This window comes from Vombatus ursinus, unplaced genomic scaffold (genome assembly GCF_900497805.2).
Source record: "Vombatus ursinus unplaced genomic scaffold, bare-nosed wombat genome assembly UNPS02008961.1, whole genome shotgun sequence".
In the NCBI taxonomy this organism is placed as follows: Eukaryota; Metazoa; Chordata; class Mammalia; order Diprotodontia; family Vombatidae; genus Vombatus; species Vombatus ursinus.
In genome coordinates this window covers 1,498,106-1,520,437 of record NW_020948739.1, presented here as the reverse complement: position 1 = coordinate 1,520,437, position 22,332 = coordinate 1,498,106, and the positions used below count along the sequence as shown (strand labels likewise).

Here is a 22,332-nt window from a genome sequence, read left to right as displayed (position 1 = left end):
TCCAACGCTCACAATGCCTGATAGATGTAGGAAATGCTGTACTAACCATCAGGAGCTGTGTAGCCTGTTTTCTGGCTTTTGTCCACAGCATGGCACTAATTGCTACTGAATGGCATAAAAAAGAGATAAGGCAAGGTATTTTGTTTATTCTTCACTTGCCCTGTCTTTAAAATGGGGATAATGGCATTTGACTCCTTTCTCAAAAGAGGTGTTGGAATGACAGATCAGTCTATGGAAAGCCTATCTGCCATGTAAGAGAAGAGATACTACGACTTTACTCATGCATTCTGCCCTGCCACATGTATAAACTGAAACTGGTTATCTAAAATATCTCTGTGTTAAGGCTAAAAATGAATTAGGTAATGAGTCTGAAAAATTCTATTAAAATATACCATTTTGAAGCTATTGATTATAATATTATATAATATATTAGATGCTCGTGTTGATACAAGCATTCATTAAAGTGATTTCTTTGTGTCAGGTGCTGTGTTAGGTGCTGGGAATCCCAACAATCCCTGCCCTTAAGGAGATTACATTCTCTCAAGGAGACAACATACAAGTACATATAAGATAAATGTAAGATTGTTTAAAAAGAAAGACCATTAGTAGTAGTGGGAGGGGGAAAGGCTTCACGTAGATGGTCCTTGAGCTGAGTCTTTGAAGAGCAAGGGATTCTATGAGCTAGAGGTGAGGAGGAAGTATATTGTAGGCACAGGGCCCATCAGCGTAAAGACTACAGAGACAGGAGATGGAGTGTGGTATGTGAGAAATAGCAAGGTCATTTTTCCTAGAATGTAAAGTGGGGGAAGGGAGTAATACATTATAAGACAAAGAACAAAGCTTGTGAAGGGTTTCAAAAGCTAAACAAATACGTTTATATTTTATCTTAGAGAAAATAGGAAAACACTGCAGTCTAAGTAAAGCTGTGACATAGGGAAATATTTGATTAAGGAAGATCATTCTGGCAACTTTTTGGAGCAAAGATAGAAGTAGAAAGATATTTTAGGCAGGCAGATCAATTAGGAAGCCATTTCAATAGTCCAGGTGTGAGATGATAAAAGCCTAAACTATAATGGTGGCTATGTGAGCAGTTAGAATGCGACAGATGAGCAAAATGCTATGGAGACAGAAGAGAAAGGATTTGACAATTAACTGGGCATGTGGGGTGGTGAAGAATGGTGAGGACTCAAGGATAACACCAAGGTTAAAAACCTGGAAGACTAGAAGACTCTCAACAGGGAATACTTTAAATAGATACGTCTGGAAGAGGGGTTGGTTTTGGAGAAAAGAGAATTTATTTTGGACATGGTGAGTTTGGGGTGTCTATGGGACACCTACAGACAGCTGGTGATGCAGGGTGGAAACTCAGGGTAGAGACTGGAACTAGATATATAGATCTGGGTGATCTGTGCATAAAGAAGGCAAATAAACCTCAGGAAGTTGGTGAAGTCACCAAGTGAGAGTCTAGAGAGGAAAGGAACCATGATAGGACCTCAGGGTGACACCCAAGGTTAAGTGGACGTTAAACCAGCAAAGGAGACTAAGGAGTGGTTAGAGATGAGAAAGGAAAACCAAGAGAAAACAGTCTTACAAAAGCCTAGAAAAGAGAAAGTTTCCAAGAGGAGAAGATCAACAATAATGTCAAATGTTACAAAAAGATCAAGAAAGAGGAAGATTTGGATCAGATTATCAGATCAATTAAGAAATCAGTGGTGACTTTGAAGAGAGTGGTTTGAGCTGAGTGATGCTATCAGAAGCTAGAGTGATAAGGTGAGAAATGAAAGGAGAGGAAGTGGTGGTAATGAGTGTCAATGGCTTTTTTAGTTTGGCTGAGAACGGGAGGAGGAATAGTTTGAGGGGATGGTTGTGGCTAGTAAATTTTTTTTAAAGGCAGAGAAGATTTGGAACTGTTTGTAGGCAGCAGAAAGGATAAGGGGTAGGCAGAGGAAGATGTTAAAGATTAAAGATGGGAAGACAATAGAAGGGATAATTTAATGGAGAATTTAATGGAAGGGATGAGATCAAAGGATCACACAGAAGAGTTGGCTTTAGTGAGAAGAAGGGCTATCTCCTTATTAGGGAACTTTAAATTTTACAGAGTATTTTCCTCATAACAACCCTGTGAGGTAGACAGGATAAGGATCAATTTAATGAATCAAGAGATTCACATATTGGGGAGCCTTAAGTTTCAAAGTCTGGTTCTATGGAAGGGTTTAGTGGGCACTGGAAGATGTCTACTGCATGGCACAAAGTAGGTGCTTAAAGAAATGACTGTTGAACAAATGGTTTGCCTTAGAAGGCAAGGCCAGAAAACATTTATTGTTGTCACTGACAAATTTACCATCTTTAGGGGGAAAATAAGGCGAGAGAGATCCATCTTACATTTGTCACAAGAGACAAAAGCCTGTAATTCACGGGTTTGCCCTCACACCTGTGGTGGCCTATGCAAGCACCCCCTAATTTGTCAAAGCCGGAATGTAAAACAGCAATTGCACAGGCCTCTTCTTTGTTTAGGGAAAAGAGAAAAAAAATTAAAAAGATATAGATTGTACATGATCCTACACACATACCACCAGCTACAGCTGTACAGAGAGTTTAGCTTTCACTTTATGGTAATGAGCATTTACATTCATAATAACTGGTCACGACACAATTGCTACTGATCAACTTACTTGGCTCTTATAGGAGATCTTGGGAAATACTGAGTGCCCACTCCAGAGAGTGTTTCTTTTAGAACTCTAAGGGACAAAAGGCTCCGCTTGTTGAATAATGTGCAACTCAGACTTCTGAATTAGAGGACAGCCCTGACCTTTATTAAACTCATAGATTTGAAAAACCAACAAGATTCTATTTTTATTTTCCCTCCTTAATCAATCAATCGGCATATCACTCAATCTCCTCTCAAGGAGCTCATAATCTAGCTGGAAAGATACACACATACACACACACACAAAATTAACTGTCAGCATAAGGCAGTGTCTACTATATGTTAAATGAGTGTTAATGTTAAGTGTTATAGAAATTCACAAAGAGTATGGGTATTTGGAGAAGGGATTTGGGGAAAGGTATTTTTCTAGACACTGATATGAGAGACAATGTCAGGGCAGCCCCATATAAAGCCTCTGCCTTTTGCTCCCATGTATGGGTAGATGACAATGGAGACTTCAAATAAGCAGTTTATGGCATGAAGTTGTTGTATTACTTTCTATCTGTTGGCATTTACTTCCAAATGCCTCAGGATCTCTTTTAAGCAAGAGATGGGTATTTTTCTGACGTGTTATTATGATTTGCCATGAGTTCAGTTTAAGTCAATGTGTTTTACTCATGAACTCTTAAATACCTCAGTTGCTTGAGGCCAATCTTAAGATTTTCAAATAGATTTTTTTCTGATACATTTTCGTGGGATAGGATCCTGGAGGAACGTTTTTTTAGAGAGGAGTCTTGGAGCTCTACAATTGTGTTCTGGTGTTCAGTGTTATGTTGAACAAGAATAACTCACCACACAAAGAAGCCAAAGTATAACATAAAGTATTTGAGTTTTGGAGAACAGATCTTGCCCAAATTTTATGCAAACAATCGCTTCCAGGAAACCGATGACTCTAAAGGACAAAGAAAAAAAAAAGGTTAAGTATTTTGCCATCTTTTTTCCCCCCCAGAATTTTTCAAATATTTATTTTGCATGCCAGTCTCTATTTTGTGTGTGTGTGTGTGTGTGTGAGAGAGAGAGAGAGAGAGAGAAAGGGAGAGAGAGAGGGAGAGGTAATCGAGGTTAAGTGACTTGACCAGGGTCACACAGCTAGGAAGTGTCAAGTGTCTGAGGCCGAATGTGAACACAAGTCCTCCTAACTCCAAGGCTGGACACAGCTCTATCCATTGCACCACCTAGCTGCCCCCAGTCTCTATTTTTTTTAAAGGACATTATTGAACTTAGGTAAATAAAATGTCACAAAAACTAATTTCCTTTTGATCATCAACTATTAGCTACAGCTAGAAATAGCAGAAAATAGCATATTTTGCCGTCTTTTAACCAAGCAAAAGGACGATTGCTTATTTGTCTGTGTGTATAGAAACATACAGTTCAAGTCTACTGCTATTTTCTCTAGAAACAGGTCACGTAGCTAGTAACTCTCTGAAGCTGGATCTGAACTCAGGTCTTTCTGACTCCAGGTCCAGTGCTCTATACACTAAGCTACCTAGGAAAAGTAGGTAAAGAACATAAACAATGTCATATCCCAGAACCCAAGAGTGAAAGAGAAGGCAACAGTATCAGATGTAAGCGGTGAAAGGGAGTGGAGAAAAAGGTTGTTTTTTTAGTGATGAAAAGGGGAACTCTGATATTCTGATTGACCTGTGAAATCCATACTACTACAACTGGATGAACATGAGCTAACTTACACTACTAAAATGATAAAAGGTATGACACCGGAAGATGAGTCCTTCAGGTTGGAAGGTATCCAATACAGTACTGGGGAAGGGTAGAGGACAACTACAAGTAGCTCCAGAAAGAAGAAAGCAGCTGGGCCAAAGCAGAAAGGAAGCTCAGCTGTGGATATATCTGGTGACAAAGGAAAGCTAACTTGTAAAGGTCAATATTGCATAGAGACTTCCAGGAGTCAAGATGGCAAAGTAAGCAATAAATTGATGTAGCTCTCCCATATTCATCTCTAAACAACCAAAAAACCATAAAATAGTGCCCCAGAACAAATCCTGGAACTGCGGAGCTACCGAGGAGCCAGTGGAAAGACAGGGTGAAGCAGTCTTTTATCCTAGGAGACTAGGAGGATCAGCAAGAGAAGTCCATCTCACTCAGGTAAAAGGGGAGCACATTCCAGGACAGGCACTGTCCCAGCAAGCCCCACCTCAGCAAACCAATGGGAGACCCTGAGCCCTACTGTGGTGGAGCAGGCAATGCCAACACCACAACTACCCCCTACTCCCGACCCCTACCCCTTACCCTCGTGCCTTAGCATAGCCAGGGGAACTGGCAGACTCCAGCTCTGAGAACCACTATGTGCTTCGGCACAGCCCCCAGTGGGCAGGCACCCTCCAATGGCCGGACCTCCTCGTGCTTCAGCACAGCCCAGGGCAAACAGGCATCCTCCAGTGGCTAGACCTCCACATGCTTTGGTGAATGGTGTAGCCCTGGGGAAATGCAGAAACATCCCACCTGGCCTCAGGCAGATTTCAGAAAAACCTGGAAAGACTTAAATAAACTGATGCTGAGTGAAGTGAGCAGAACCAGGAGAACATTGTACACAGCAATAGCCACGTTGTGTGATGACTAACTTTGGTAGACTCATCTTCTCTCAGCAATGCAAGGATCCAAGACAACTCCAAAGGACTCATGATGAAAAATGCTGTCCACATCCAGAAAAAGAACTATGGAGTCTGAATGTAGATCGAAGCACATTATTTTATCCCTCTTTTTTTCTTCTTTCTCATGGTTTCTCCCATTGGTTCTAATTCTTCTTTACAACATGACTAATGTGAAAATAGGTTCAATATGAATGTATATGTAGAGCCTATATCAGATTGCCGTCTTGGGGTGGGGTCAGGGGAGAGATGGGGAGAAAATTTGGAACTCAAAATTGCATGGAAGTGAATGTTGAAAACTAAAACTAAATAAATAAATAATTATCCAGGAAAACTGCCCAGATGTCCTAAAACCAGAGGGCAAAATAGGCATTGAAAGAGTCCACCGATGACCTCAGGAAAGAGATCCCAAAATAAAAATCCCAAGGAACATTATAGCCAAATTTCAGAACTAACAGGTCAAGGAAAAAATACTCCAAGCAGCCAGAAAGAAACAATTCAAATATTGGGGAGTCACAATCAGGATCAACAGGGCTTGGCAGCTGCAACATTAAAGAATTGGAAGTCATGGAACATGATATTCCAGAGGGCAAAGGAGCTAGGACTACAACCAAGAATCATTTACCTGACAAAATTAAACATAATACATCAAGGGGAAAAAAATGGTCATTCAATAAAATAGAAGGATTTCAAGCTTTCATAAAGAAGACCAGAACTAAGCCAAAAATTTGACCTCTAATATCACAACCCAGGAGAAGCATAAACAAGTAAAAAGGGAAAAGAAAACATAAGGGATTCAATAGAACTAAACTATTTACAACCCTACATGGGAAGATGATAACTTATAATTCTTAAAAATTGTATCACTAATAGTACAGCTAGAAGGAATATATATAGAGAGACAATGTGGATATAAGGTAAATTTGAGGGAATGATATAAAAAAAAATTAAGGGATGAGAAAGAGGAGTACAACAGATGCAGAAGGAAGGGAAGAGGTAGAAAGGGGTAAATTATTTCACATGTAGAAGCATGAAAGACCTATTACAGTGGAGGGGAAGATAGGAGGGTGGGTGATGAGCATCACTTGAACGATGCTCTCATCAGTACTAACTTAAAGAGGGAATAATATACAGTTAGATGAATACAGAAATCTACTTTACCGAACAGGGAAGTGGGAGGGGAGGAGATTAAGTAAAGGGGATATGGGGGTGGGTACTGACAGAAAGGAGGACAAACCAGGGGAGGTGGTAGATAGAAGCAAAACACTGGTGACATGGGAAAGAGTGAAAGGAAAGAGGGTACAAACAGGAGGAAGAATAGGATAGAGGGAATTACACAGGTAGTAATCATAACTGTGAATGTGAATGGTATGAACTCTCCCATAAAACAGAAGTGGATAATGGATAGCAGAGTGGATCAAAACCCAGAATCCTACAATATGCTGCTTACAAGAAACACACTTGAAGCAGAGAGAGACACACACAAAGTAAAGGTAAAGGGCTGGAGCAGAATATATTACGCTTCAGCTGAAGTGAAAAAAAGCAGGAGTAGCAATCCTGATCTCAGACAAAGTAAAAGCAAAAATAGACCTAATTAAAAGAGGTAAGGAAGGAAACTACATCTTGCTAAAAGGTACCACAGACAATGAAGCAATCAAATTAGAAGAGCAAAAATAGTCTACCTGTCAGATCTATAGGGAGGGGAAGAATTCATGACCAAACTAGATAGAGAGCATTACAAAATGTAAAACAGATCATTTTGATCACATTAAATTGAAAAGCTTTTGTACACACAAAACCAATGTAACCAAGATTAGATGGAAAGCAGAAAGCTGGGAAACAATCTTCACAGCAAGTATCTGATTAAAGCCTCATTTCTCAAATATATAGAAAACCAAGTCAAATTTATGAGAATACATGCCATTCCCCAATTGATAAATGGTCAAAGGATATAAACAGGTAGTTTTCAGATGAAAAAAATCAAAGCTATCTATAGACATGTGAAGAAGTGCTCTAAATAACTTTTGATAAGAGAAATGCAAATTAAAACAACTCTGAAATACCACCTCATACCAATCAGATTGGCTAATATGACAAAAAAGGAAAATGATAAATGTTGGAGAGGATGTAGGAAAATTGGGACACTAATGCACTTTTGGTGGAGTTGTGAACTGATCTAGCCATTCTGGAGGGCAATTTGGAACTAAGCCCAAGGGGCTATAAAAGCATGCATATACTCTTTGATCCAGCAAAACCACTACGAGGTCTGGATCCTAAAGAGACCATAAAAAAGGGAAAAGGATCTACATGTGCAAAAATATTTATAGCAGCCCTGTTTGTGGTGGCAAATTATTAGAAATTGAGGGAATGCCCATCAATTGGGGAATGGCTGAACAAGCTGTGGTATATGAATGTAATGGAAAACTATTCTGCAATAAGAAATGATGAACAGGCACATTTCAGGAAAACCTGGAGAGACTTGTATGAACTGATGCAAAGTGAAATGAGCAGAACCAGGAAAACATTGTACACAGTATCAGCAACATCATGTGATGATCAACTATGAATGACTCAGCTTTTCTCAGCAACACAATGATCTAAGACAAGTACAAAGGACTCACAAAGGAAAATGCTGCCCACATCCAGATAAAGAACTGATGGACCCTGAATGCAGATCAAAATGTATTTTTTTCACTTACTTTATTCTTTCTCATGGTTTCCCCCCCTTTAATTTGTTTCTTCTTCCACAACCATGATGAATAGAGAAATATGTTTTACATGACAGCATATGTATAAACTATATCAAACTGACTACCATTTTCAGAAGAGAGGAGGGGAGGGAGGGAGAAAAATTTGGAACTCAAAATCTTGTTAAAATGAATGCCAATTATTTTTATTTCCTTACAATATATGCTGTGCCATTTTGATTTTTATTTTGGTTGGCTGAATAAACTCACGACACTCAAAACATTTGAGGAGAGATTTGCTAAAATGATACCAGTATTTGTTCCAGTTTCATCTCAACTATGATAAACCCGAACATTTTAGATGTTTATCAGAGGTCTTTTATTGGGAAGAAAGTAAGTGTGTGAAATATGTGTGACATTTATGAGTAACGTTTGCTCTAAACAAACTTGCGAAAACTTAGTTGACAAAATTTTGGATCAACTTAAAAAAAAAGCATGACTTGAAATCTCTGAATGTCTTGGTTCTCAGTATTATCATTCTTTGTTGAATTTATTTCTTATTAAAATATGTAGTTTTAAGACTTTTTTCTGACAGTATCATGTAATTTTTTAAGAGTGGGGAGATGGGAGTGTCGCTTATATGCTACCATACAGCTGACATGTATTTTGTCTGTTCTTTATTATCTTAGTTTCATGCTATGTATGTACCATAACCAACCTATGAGAAACAAGTAAGATAATGTATTTACAGCCAATGTTACAAGTTTATAATGTATTTTTCTATCTTGTTTTATATGTATGTTTTATAACATTCAAAAAGAATTTTTTTCCTGATTCAGAAAAGGATACAAAATGCAAAACCCACAATTTTGATAACTGAAAATTGCTAATTTTGCACTACTTTATTATATTGAGAGTGTTGTCTTTCTTGGGCTTTTAGTTAGCTACTGAATGAATACATTAGACATATTCCGGTTTTAGTTAGGATTTACATAGCCTGCATTTTAATTCTTTGGTTCTTTACTGTTTCTATTAACCCATAGCATTATTTTAATAAATGTTATAATACCAACCTACTAACTCTGGACTATGTCTATCTATTAACGTATACATGTTTAATTAAAACCAATCAATAAATAAAGATAGAAAAAAATGAATGCTAAAAATTTTCTTGATATGTAATTGTGAGAAAAAATAGAATACTATTAAAAACAAGAAAAGCACAGCTTAATCTTGGGGCCTGGCCCATACAATGCATTTATGCCTTGTATATAATAATAAACTCCTTTTTGTCACACACACACACAATATTGCATAGGAACCTGGAATGTAAGATCTATGTGATGTGGATGGGATCTGAACCCCTAAAAGGAAAAGACCATGTCTTTGGGATCTGGACTCTGAAAAGCAAACGCCCTGGACTTTCCCACATGGCCAAATCTCTGGCATTTGCCTGAGGTTATAATCCACTCAACTGGCCTTTCAGCTGAGTGGCTACACCCAATCTCCCAGTTCTTAGTCACCCTTAACCAAGCTCAGCCCTTCCTTGTCTATTGCCTCCTGATTGCCCCTGGCCACTTTCCACTCTTAATCCTATCTAGACTCCATTGTCCCTAGGCTGCTTGGTCCAGGTCCCTGGCTTCTGCAACCTCACAGTCACCCCAGCTTACTGGCCACTCCCATCCAGATCCTCTTTAGACCCCTCCTCCAGTCACCCCAGACTACTTGGCCACTACTAAATCCCTCCCACAGTCTTTCTGTATATAAGATCCATCTTGACAGCCATTAAGGTGCTCAGATTCTTAAAATCTGGCCCACTTGCTTTAGTGATACAAATGCTTAGATTCCTTAAGAGTCTGGCCAATATGGCAGATTCCTAAAATCTCTCCCACCCCCCAATCAATGTTCTAATAAACCTTGTCTTTGGTTGAAAGAAGGCTTGGGTCAAATTCATGTGGGAAGGACCTGCATCTCTTGCTCTCAACGTTTCGGGGTCCCAGCACCCCTAAGCCTCAACGTATGAATCAAGGTAAGTTGGATATTGTCAAATAGGACATGGAAAAATTAAATACTGACGCGTTGGGTGTCAGTGAACTTAAATAGACAGGAGTTTAATTCAGATGATCACTATATTTTCTACTTTGGGCAAGAATCTCTCAACAGAAATTGAGTAGCCTTCATACTTAATGAAAGGGTGAGAAAAGCAGTGCTGGGGTATATTCTCAAAAATGACCAAATGATATCTGTTTGAATCCAAGCCAAACTGTTCAACATCACAGTAATACAAGTCAATGTTTGGAGCACTGATGCTGAATAGGTGAAAGCTGATGAGACCTACAACATCTTCTAGAAATAACACCAAAAAAAGGATGTGACATATTCATCATAGGAGACTGGAATGCTAAAGTAGGAAATCATAAGGTAATTGGAATAACAGGCAAGTTTAGCCTTGGTGTACAAAATGAAGCAGGGCAGAGACTAATAGTTTTGTTAAATGATTTGCTGGTCATAACACTCTTTTTCAACAACCCTAAAGGCAACTCTACACATAGATATCATCAAATGGTCAATACAAAAATCAGACTGATTATATGCTTTGCAGCCAAAGGTGGAGAAGTTCCATAGTCAGTTAAAACAAGACCAGGAGCTGACTGTGGCTCAGATGTGAGCTACTTATTGCAAAATTCAGATATAAATTAAAGAGGGTAGGGAAAACTATCAGACCATATAGGTCCTACCTAAATAACAACCCTTATGAATATCAAGTGCAAGTGATGAATAGATTTAAGGGATTAGATCTGGTAGACAGAGTATCTGATTATACAGGAGGCAGCAATAAAAAACATTTCAAAGCAAAAGAAGAGATGAGAAAGCAAAATAGCTATCTGATGAGGCTTTACAAATAGCAGAGGAAAGAAGGCAAATGAAAGGTAAAAGAGAAACAGAAAGATATACCCAACTGCATGCAGAATCCTAGAGAATAGTGGGGAGAGATAAAAAGGCTTTCTTAAATGAGTAATACAAAGAAATAGAAGAAAACACTAGAATGGGAAAGATAGGAGATCTCTCTGAGAAAATTAGAGCTATCAAGGGAAAATTTCATGCAAAAATGGGTATGATGAAAGATAAAAAGATCTTAACATCTCTGATAACTTTGATGGTGTGGTTACTAATCCAGAGTCAAACATCTTGGAGAATGAAGTCAACTGAGCCTAAGGAAGCATTGCTAACAATAAGGCTAGTGGAATTGGTGGAATTCCAGCAAAGCTATTTAAAATACTAAAAGATTATGCTGTTAAAGTGTTGTACTCAATATGACAGCAAATTTGGAAAATACAACAGTAGACACTGGATTGGAAAACATCAGATTACGTCCCAATTCTAAAGAAGAGCAATGCCAAGGAATGTTCAAATTACTGAACAATTGTACTCATTTCACAAGCCAACAAGGTTATGCTTAAGATTCTCCAAGTTAGACTTCAGCAATATGTAAACTGAGAATTACCAGAAAAGCTGGCTGGTTTTCAAAGAGGCAGAGGAACTAGAGACCAAATTGCTAACATTTGCTAGATTATGGAGAAAGTAGCGGAGTTCTAGAAAAACACTGACTTCTGCTTCACTGGCTACACTAAAACCTTTGACTGTGTGGATCATGACAAAATGTAGCAAGTCCTCAAAGAGATGGCAGTACTAGATCATCTTACTTGTCTCCTGAGGAATCTAGATTTGGGTCAAGAAGCAAGTCAGAATTGAACATGGAACAACTGATTGATTTAAGATTGGAAAAGGAGTACAACAAGACTGTATACTGTCACCATATATAATTTATATGCGGAATACATCATGTGAAATGCCAGGTTGGATGAATCAAAAGCTGGAATTAAGTATGCTAGGAGAAATATCAACAATCTTAGATATGTAGCTGATACTACTCTGACAGCAGAAAGTAAAGAGGAATTAAGAAACATCTTGATGAGGGTGAAAAAGGGGAGTGTAAAAGCTGGCTTGAAGTTTAACACTAAACAAACCAAAAAACTAACACCTTGGCAAATGATCCCATCATTTCCTAGCAAACAGAAGGGAGGAGAAATGGAAGCAATGATCACTACAGATAGTGACTGCAGCCATGAAATTAAAAGATGCTTGCTCCTTAGAAGGAAACCTATTGCAAATCTGGATAGCATACTGAAAAGAAGAGACATCACCTTGCTAACAAAAGTAAGTATGGTTAAAGTTATGGTTCTTTCAGTAGCAATGTATGGCTGTGAGAGTTGGACTATAAGGAAAGCCGAGTGCAGCAGAATTGACACTTTTGAATTGTGGTGCTGGGAAAGACTTTCCGAAGACCCTTGGACAGCAAAGAGATCAAATCAGTCAATACTTAAGGACTCTGGAAAAAAGCCTGATGTTGAGTAAGACTGAAGGCAAAAGGAAAAGGGGAAGGCAGAGGATGAGATGGAGAGATAGTATCATGGCAACAAAGAATCTGAATTTGGATTGACTTTGAGAGCCATAAAGCTAGAAGGGCCTGGTGTGCCCTTCTATGGGTCTGTGGGGGTCACAAAGAGTTGGACACGACTCAATAACTGAACACATCACCTGGGATGGGAGTTCCCAATACTAATGAAATCACAAATCTAATCCCTATCTCTATTCTACTCTTCTTGCAGGAAATGAGACAATACATTAAAGGCTTTGCAAACAATAAAGGGGCACTATATAACTACAGGGGCAGTGAGATGGTGCAGTAGATAGAGCACCAGCCCTGGAGTCAGGAGATCCTGAGTTCAAATCTGAACTCAGACACTTGACACCAGCTATGCAACCCTGGGCAAGTCACTTAACCCCAACTGCCTCACCAAACAACAACAATAACCCATTAAAGCACTATACAAATGTCAGCTTTTTATGGCCCAGGATACTAGTACAAGGAGGGAGGGCGAATGTGGGACCCCATTACTCTAACTACACCAAGTCAAAGTGGTGTGGATCAGACCTGGGACAATGTACTTTGCTATTAGGTAGATGGATATAGGAGTTAGCAAAGAGGATATAAAAACAGGGTTAGGACATTGGCACAGAGCCCTGGAGATCCCCCCAGGGAATTTTCCTGACCATCCCTTCCAGCCTCCTTATTTTTACCTTCCTGGACTCCGATTCTGACCTGGAGGTTGTTGGTTGTGTTTTTATTTAGCTGAAGCCTATGGCTCCAAATGATTTGTTGTACCAAAGGTATTGTTGTTTTTATTTACCTCCCAGGATTATTGTGAAATTCACAAAAGATGTGTGCAAGGCACTATATGATTGTTAAGTACTGTGTTTTTTTAATTAATGAAGTTAATTTTCTCCTCTTGAAGATAGGAAAGTTCAAGCACATGGTATGGGATGGGATAGTGGGGTAGGTCGCTTAAGACTATAGTAGGGAGGGCAAATAAAGGAGGGCCAGACAAAGATATCCCTATGAATCCCAGAGAGCTGAAGGGAACACTTCAAAACAGAAGCAAATAGAACAAATTTAGGCATCATATCTTCATATTCCCTGACTCTACTGCTGAGGGAAAATTTGTAAGTGTAAAAACTTGAAAAGCACAGTAATCTGGCATGAATTTAAAGGACCACCATGCAATCTTAAAAAAATTAACTGTAACGACAAAAAATGTAGCCGTAACATTGTTAAGGAAATGTCCAGAGAAGGGCAAAGTCATAATTTAAATGAAGAAGTTCTATCACTACAGGCAATGAATTCCAATGGCATCCTTTTTTGTCAGAAAATCCTTCAGAAAAAAAGTCAGATATTAAGGCAGAAATAATATTGTAAGCACAAGGATACATTTTAGGTTTAGGATGTCACAAAAGGGGAAAATAATATAAAAGGAAGGAAAAAAAAAGTTAAGGAAAGAAACTATCAAAATATCACTTAACACTAATAAAATAATGTGGAATACAGGGAGTTTTGGTTAAAATTTAGATTAAGTGATAAGAGTCAGAATGAGGAAAGGGTCTTTTGAGGGATCTGTGTCCTTCTAAAAGAGGAAGAAAACTAGTGTTATCAGGACACATGCTTCTTTCTCTCTAGCAGCCCAAGGAACAGGTTTTGAACCTGAATAGGTTAGGTCTAAATAGGTTAGGCTGACCCATACATAAAGTGGGAAGAGATGCTGGTGTTATTTTATAATAACATATAATAACGTAACTACTGGTGTTATTTTAAAATAATTTTCCAGTAAGAAGTTACAAGCTTCTCAAATAACTTTCTACAAAATTACTGACTGATATCATTCTTGCTACTTCCCTATAAAGTAGCCTTGTCATTTTTTGGCTGTCTAAATGAAATAAAGCTTTGATAAAGCACCTTCCCATATTTCCTTTGCCTTAAATGTTGAAAAGACTCAGTCTAGTGTAAAATACTAAAGAATTATCATTCTTTAACTGTATGGATCCTGGAGTGAGTTTTTAATTGAGAATGGGAAATACACGTATGGAGATATTTAAAATCGCAGTGAAGATGAGGACGAGGGAAGGGAGGCCATTGTCAGGTGTCACTTGGTTCTAAAACAAGCTAGCAAGTAGGCTTTTGGAATTATTCCTTTCTACTGAACAAAATTATTCCTGATATGGGGATATTTTCCTTTGTTTAGTGGTTCAGCAGTTTGAGTCAAAATGTGGAATCTCCCTCCGTCATTCCCTCTTAAGCTGCTTTTGCTTCGTGGAAGGAAATCAGCTTACATTGAGAATTTGTAAAACGAAACAAAAACAAAAAACAAGTATAAAAGTGGTCCTCTGTTTCTGAATGATTTGGCTGCTGGAATTTTTACACAGATTTGTTGAAAGAATAAAAAAAACCAATCTAGACATATACAATCTAACTTGGACATCAGAGTACTGATCTTCAGAACGGGCTAGTATCTCAGAGGTTGGAGCAGGATGTGGCATTTTTATTACTCTTAAGTTTCTTTTCAGAGAAAGGGGTAACTATTTTCGACGTCTGAAGGTGAGAGGAGGTAGTGCTTCTTTAGGGTACAGCACCTTTTAATGAACACTTAGGCACTCCTGACTGAACAGCACACTACAGCTGTCTATGCCTGTAAGTTTTTTTTTTTTTTAAATCACCACCACTGAAAATTAAGATCCTGGGAGACACTAGCACTTCCTGGGAAGAAAATTCCAAGGACTGGGGATAACCCTACTTCTACCTTGGATTATACAAACTTATTTACAACACTCAGAGTTTTACAGGAAATGGAGAATTGGGAAAGCCTGAGTTGATGTTGCTGATCAATATATATTTTTTAAAGGGAGCATTCTAATAAATAAGAATAGCACAAAGGATGTACTTCTCAAGTCTCCAATCTAAATAGGTTGGTACCCAGCAATCTGAGGCTAATTGAGGCTCCTAAACACTGCATCGTCATCACCTTAGGGGAGGATTCTGATATAGAGGCATTCAGTCATAATCCCATAGATTTTAGTTTCACCCCCTTGGGTCCTCAGCCAAGCACAAACACTGAATTTCTGAATTTGAGGTTATTTTTATACCGAAGAGTAAAATGTGACAACTCATAAGCATTGTTAAGATGGTCTAAAACCAGTTCACATCCCTATATATGAATAAATAATTTAAAGCTTGGTGAATTCTGTTTCACAGTAACAGGAAGACTTAACAATCAATGATCAAAAACCTCCGTCTGAATGCTGGGCTGCTCCAAGTTGGTAGTACAGTACCCTGGCAGTAATTTTGGGGATATCTTTTAAAAACTCAAGGTTAGAAGGATTGTGAGACTTTGCTTTCATGGCATGCATTGATAATGAAAAATAAAAATTTTGCCCTTCTGCCCCAAGGAAAGTCAGTGACCTCCCTAAGCTTTCCTTAGGATTCCTGCCTGTGTTAAGGTTCAACAAGTACATGGCCCCCAAATCCTCAACGTAAGCGGTTCCTGACATGGGTCCTGAACGGTAATGTCCACATCTGACACCAGAAGCAAAGTCCCTAGTGGCTTGGCTCCTACCATATTAGATAATAGTAAAAAGGTGGGACCCTCCCAGAATGCTCAGTGATGAAGAGGCATTCAGTTGCCTTGAAAGAGTTAGTTACTCCTGCCCACTATTTTCTTTACTTTGATATTTAGAGCAGCAGGCAAGAATCACATTGAGTCAACACCTGCCACAGGCCTTCCTGATGCTTTGTTTTCATTAAAAAGTCAGATTCTTCTGGACTTTACCAATTCTAAGTCAGCCTCTAAGGCATAGCTTTGGCTCCTGGAAACCACAGAACCGTTGATCTGGAGAAGGAAAGAAGACCCTGGGGCTTGGGTTGGGTGCCCCACCTACCCAGCACCACAACAGGGGTAACCAAAGGAAACAGATCAGCCAAGTGAGATCTGCTGAGACCCTAGTTCCTGCTTCCCTGGCCAGGCCCTGCTCAGGTTTTCAGGCACACTTCAATCCTCCTACTTACTGCACAGCCCTGCGTGTGTTTCTGGGCTGTTAGACATTCCTTAGTGGCTGTCTATATCAATCAAAACCCTTTCTGGGGTTTGATGTGTGTTGGCATCCCATATCTAAATCTGGCATTGGGCTTATCCTACAATGACAGTTCTGCTTACCAAAGTGATCGTGCCTAGGCTTCTTACCCACTTAAAGTTCTAGAACAGTTTGAGATTATTTCACTCCCAAGGCCTTTAATTATTTACTTTACTGGATAGAATTACATGGGGATGGGGGCTTGGAGGAAGGAGAGACTCAGAGAAGAAGATCAAGGTAGAAGATCTCTTGCTCTGCCAGAAGATGTCCTGACTCATGATTCAGAATGAGACCTACTGTAGAAGCAAAAAGTCAAGTCACCGAAAGATTTATTAGATGTGATCCATGATGTATCTTAAACCTGGATTTTGGAAACTATATATTATGTTGTTAAGCAGATTCAACAACTGGAAAGAGATACTTGGCTTCCTAAAAGTTCTTGGAAGAACTTATAAAATGATTTGAAGAAACTGCTTATATTGTCTGCTCTCAGCTTACCTTGGTTACTAAGAGCTTACTGCCCTTTCGATTGCTGCTACAGAAAATCTATAGATGTGGGGACTTATTTGACTACAAGACTGATCTTTTGTCCCTGTGGAGATGGAATTAAAATTCATTGCAATAACCCTAAATCTTTTCAATTTTCTGTTTAATTTTTCAGAAGGTTTTAATTCTATTGCGTTCTTCTTGAAATGATCAACAGATACTAGAATCTAAATGTTCACCCACTATTAACATAAAAACACATGTCATGCCCTAGCAAGAAAGTCTTAGACAAAGGGCAGGAATGTGTGAATAGGCGGGTGCCCACACATTCTGCAGAATCACAAAAGTAGAGCTTGAGAGGGATCTCAGGGACCCACTGAATCCAATTCTGCCACATTAAAGATGAGAGAGCTGAAAAGCCCAGGGAGGCTAACTGTCTTGTCCAGGGGTCATATAGGCAGCAAGGAAATCGTTTCTGTTTTCCAGGAAGAGGACTAAAATTATATCTTAGCACGTATCAATCAATTGTTTTAAGGGGTTAATTCGTGCTGACAGGAAGGAAACAAAGAATGTATGTAAGTCCATCATGAAGCCTGGAAAATTCAAGTTATTCCTAAAAGGCAATTTGAATTTTACTTCATTTTTAAAAAGAAACCACCTACCAGTTTTTACTTGGAATGTACCTACCAGTTCATAGTCATTTAAAGAGTCATTTAAAGGCTTCCCTTCCTTCTATATCAACCAATCAGAACTATTTAAAGAAACCACAAAAAAGGATGCTTGAAAAACTATGTTCCCTCCAAAATAGTTAATTGACTTTCAAAGGGAAATACAATTTCCTTCTGAAAAGTTATCTTCTGAAATATCAGGCAGTAACCAAACATCAGGCAGTAACTAAAAACATCCTCATTCATTTAATTTTATAAGACTAGAGAAAGTAGAGTACTTACCCAAATACCCAGCACTGTGTTCCCACTCGTTTGCACTGTGTATCAGTGAGGTAAGCATAGTACTGTCTGAAAGAAACAAGAGGTCTGAAATTACTGAAAGCTTCTTGAGGAGGGTGTAAAGGGGATATTGTATAATTACATGTTTGATAAAGCAAATATATTAAAAAGCTATGTGTTTTCAAAGCTCTCCCCAAGCCCTCCCCTCTTACTATCTTTTCTATTAGTGCAGAGGGCGCCATTATCCTTCCCAGTCACCTAGGCTCACAACTTAGATGTCATCCATGACTCCTCTCTCTCATGTCCCTCACATCCAAACTGTTGCCAATGTCTGTCAATTTTACTTTCCCAATGTCTCTCGTAGGTACCTCCTTCTCTCCTCTGACACAGCCATCCCCCGGTAGAGGCCATTATCAACTCATGCCTGGAGTCCCTCAACAGTAAGCTAATTGGCCTGCCAGGCACAAGTCTCTCCCCATTCCAATCCATCCTCCACTTAACTGCCAAAGTGCTCTTCCTAAAGTTCAGGTCTCACCATGTCATCTCCCCATTCAATAGACTCCAATTCTCCCTCTCACATGCAGAATCAAACATCATTCAAAGCCCCTTGTAACCTGACTCCATCGCATCATTCCACTCTTCTCACACTTTATTTTCCAGAGTGAACTACGACATGGGCCTTATCTCCAAACTCCATGCATTTTCACTGGTTGCCCCCATCCTTGGAATTCTCTTTCTCATCTCTGTCTCTCGGCTGCCCCAACTAAAAGTCTACCTTTAAAAGAAGCTTTTTATATGATATTTCCCCCATCAGACTATGAGCTCCTTGAGGGCAGGAATTGTCTTTTACTTTTCTTTTTGTCCCTACCATTTAGCAGAGTCTGACACATAGTACCTGCTTAAAAATGCTTTTGGACTTGACTTGCCTGGCCAGTTTCCTAAGCCCACACTCTTTGTGGAGCTCTAGCTAAGAGATGGATATTACAGGTTAGAGCATAATGCCAACAATGAAGTCTCTATTTGGCTGCAAAACAAACACAGCCTTGGACTCCAGCAATAAAAGGTCCCCTGGATGGCAACTTCAGCCCCTTTTTGAGGTGATTGCTGAGATTAGAGTTGAACTACAGATCCAATCTCTCAAGACTTTCTAGATTGGCTCTGTAGATTGAAAATGGAAGCTCCTGCAGCAACTGGAAGGAGACTACGGGAGCATTTCATTGTCTTCTGATGTCTAGGCCTCTGAATCATTACTCACCAAGGTTCAATCTTTAGTCATGACTTGGAGAAAAAGGCCTAGGGAATCTAACTTCTCCTGGACTTAATTTATTCTCTCTAAAGTGTTATTTATTGAACAAAGTCTTCATTAAATTACAATTTTTCATTACCTGATTGTATTTGTTAATTAGTCTTCATCTAACTGTACTTCATACTATACTAAGAATGCTCAAAGACCTCAAAACTATTTCTCATGAAAACATAATAAAATCAGAAGAAAAGAGTCAGAGCTTACTAGATTGATCTTGGGACCTACAACTTTATTTTCTTTTAAGGACTGGCCTATATATGCTAATTTGCATGACTAAACTAATTAAAGTACAATTATAATAACCTAACTAAATTCCCAAAGTCAATCTGAACCAATCACCAAATTGCCTTAGGCAACATATAATGCACAGAAAGAGGCTGATTTTGAAATAACAGAGAGAATAGCATGAAATCCCTTGGTCTGACCAGGCACACATTTTGATGAGCCCTTCTGAAAAACTGAATTCATATGGTTTTAGTTTCTGATTTTGTTCTGAAAAATTTTTTTTTTACAGTATGAAAATTCCCGACAATTTAATCGACATAAATATTAAACCTGGGATTTAATGAATTTAACAACATATACCAATTTAAAAAAATGTAAAATAAAAAACAATGCTAAAAGAGGATTGGGGAAATGTGGCAAACTGAATCAAATAAAAAACTGAAAGCTAAAATTTATGAGAAATTCACAACAGTGCCAATGGGATAATGATCAAAGGCTATGAAAAGACAATTTACAAAAGAAGTTATACAAACTGAAAAACATTTACTCTTCCCAACCATCAAAAATATGCAAATGAACAATCCTGAGTCACTTACCAAATTGGCAAAAATAAACAAAAATGAGAAAAATTCAATGCTGGCAGGAATATGTGGGAACATGTTCATTTATTCAATGCTGGTGGCACTAAAAATTGGTGAACTCCTTTTGGAAAGCAATATGGAACTACAGAATAAGAGTTATAAAATGTTATAAAAATGGTCAGACCATTTAATCCAATAAGTCCATTGTTGGGAATATGCCTAAAGAGTGCTATAGAATTATCTGTATGAAAATATTTAGTGAGGCTGCATTGCAGACTTTCTTTACTACGTCCCAGAAACTTTCTTATCCTGGAAGCTCACTCTAGATGAGGAATTCACATACTGTTAGTATATTCTGCCCCTGTGGCCTCTCCTTCTGATTGGATGGCTCATCCTAGAATCTCCATTTAAGAAAGGCTCCCAGGCCAGGTATGTTTTATTTCTTTCCAAACTGTACACTACACTTTTTGTATCATGTGCCTGCTAAGGACCTTAATCTGTACTTCCCTCTCCAACTCTCATTTTGGCTTCCTTTTATGTGCTGTTTTTCCCCATTAAAGCCCAAGGTCCTTGAGAAGAGGGACTGCCTTTTTGCTTGTATTTGTCTTCCCAGAGTTTAGCACAATGCTTGGATATATTAATGATAAATATTTTGACAGAACAAACCGGAATATGGAATAACATAATGTAATGAAGAACGGAAAGTATAAGGACTGAGTTAAAATGGAGTTAAGGTACAGGATGTGGTCAGGGTGTTGATTTGTTTTGCGTAACTACACATATTTGCTGCAAGAGAAGGCTTCTCTTTGAAGGGTAGAGGAGAAGTTACAGGTTATTAGGTAGTGGTAGATATGCCTAAAAAGAGAATCAATGTTGTTTAATACAAAGAAAAAAGGGCAGAAAGAGGGACAAATACTGTAATTCTGTTACTCTTTCTTAAAAAACAAAAAAAGAACATAACAGAGGTCCACTATTTCTTACACAATCCTCTTTCTTGTTTTTTTTTTATATTGAAATGTTTTTGTTTTTTTGATGATTGTTAAGTTCACCATAAAAATATGGAAATTTTCTGAAGGAAAAGTGATGAAAGCAGAATTAGAAAAGTGACATTTGCACTGACTTCAATTACATAAAGAAAAAGACATAACCTGAATCTATGAGTCAATGGAGAAAGAGATTAGAAAGGTACAAAAAGAGGATGTGTTAGGTGGTCATGGTTATTTGTATGTTAAAATTCAATTTATAATGAAGTTTTAAATGTGCTTAATAAATTTTGTAATATTTAAAATTAATTTCATAATGAACTATTTTAAACAATTTTTAGTTTTGTTTTAATAAGGACCATCAATTCAACAAGAACTGTTGAATTTTCCTAACTTGATAAAAAAAAGTTTTTCTTATGTTAGCTTATAGTTAATATAAAACAGAAAAAATGTTTCAGAGGTCCACTGGTCTATCTCCTGAACTTGCCTGTTATCCTAGAAGCACAAGAGACAACAATGAGGTCAAGTCTATTTTATCATTCTGTCTTAAGAAAAGCACTCTGTAAACCATAAAGTGCTACAGCAATAATAGTTATCACAGAGGCAATTTGAGGGAAATTTGAAAAACTGGAACTCAAAAAAAATTTGAAAAATTTGGAATAGGATAATAATAATAATAATGATTTCACATTTATTTCTAGCCTTTTCTGAATCCTCATCCATCCTGACCTCTCCACAGTCTGACACCACTAATCACTTTCTTCTCCTCGACACTCTCTTCTTTCTAGGCTTTCCTGACACTGCTACCCTCGTTCTTCTCCTATCTGCTGGACCATTCCTTCTCTGTCTCCTTTGCTGGCTCATCATCCACATCACACCTGCTAATTGTAGGGATCCCCAGGCTCTGTCCTGGGCTCTCTTTCTCTTCTTTCTCTCTAGGATCAGTTGGTGATCTTATCAGCTCTCATTACTTCAATTATCATCTCTATGCCAACGATTCTCTAATCTACATATCTAGTTCTAATCTCTCTGCTAAACTCCAGAATTACATTTCCAATTGTCTATTAGACATCTTGAAGTGGATGTCCCATAGACATTTTAAACTCAACATGTCCAAAACTGAACTCAGTATCAGACAGTAAACTATCCCCCTTTCCTAACTTCCCTATTACTGTCAAGGGTACCACCATTACTCCAGTCTCCCAGGCTAGAAAGCCAGGTGTCATCCTTTACACCTCACTCTCTCCCCATTTCTAATCAGTTGCTAAGTACTGCCAATACTAT

The 22,332-nt window shown here is 38.4% G+C and overlaps 1 protein-coding gene across 2 annotated transcripts in view; it reads right to left on the bottom strand.

Annotated features, from left to right (window-relative positions):
* PTDSS1 (phosphatidylserine synthase 1) overlaps positions 1-22,332 on the bottom strand; it is a 65,723-nt gene that overhangs the window by 7,562 nt on the left and 35,829 nt on the right. For both annotated transcript variants that reach the window (XM_027849942.1, XM_027849943.1), the window contains exons 9-10: positions 17,957-18,022; positions 3,500-3,599 (exon numbers count right to left, since the gene is read on the bottom strand). In XM_027849942.1, the coding sequence (XP_027705743.1) occupies positions 3,500-3,599; positions 17,957-18,022 (166 nt within the window). The remainder of the gene's footprint in view (positions 1-3,499; positions 3,600-17,956; positions 18,023-22,332) is intronic.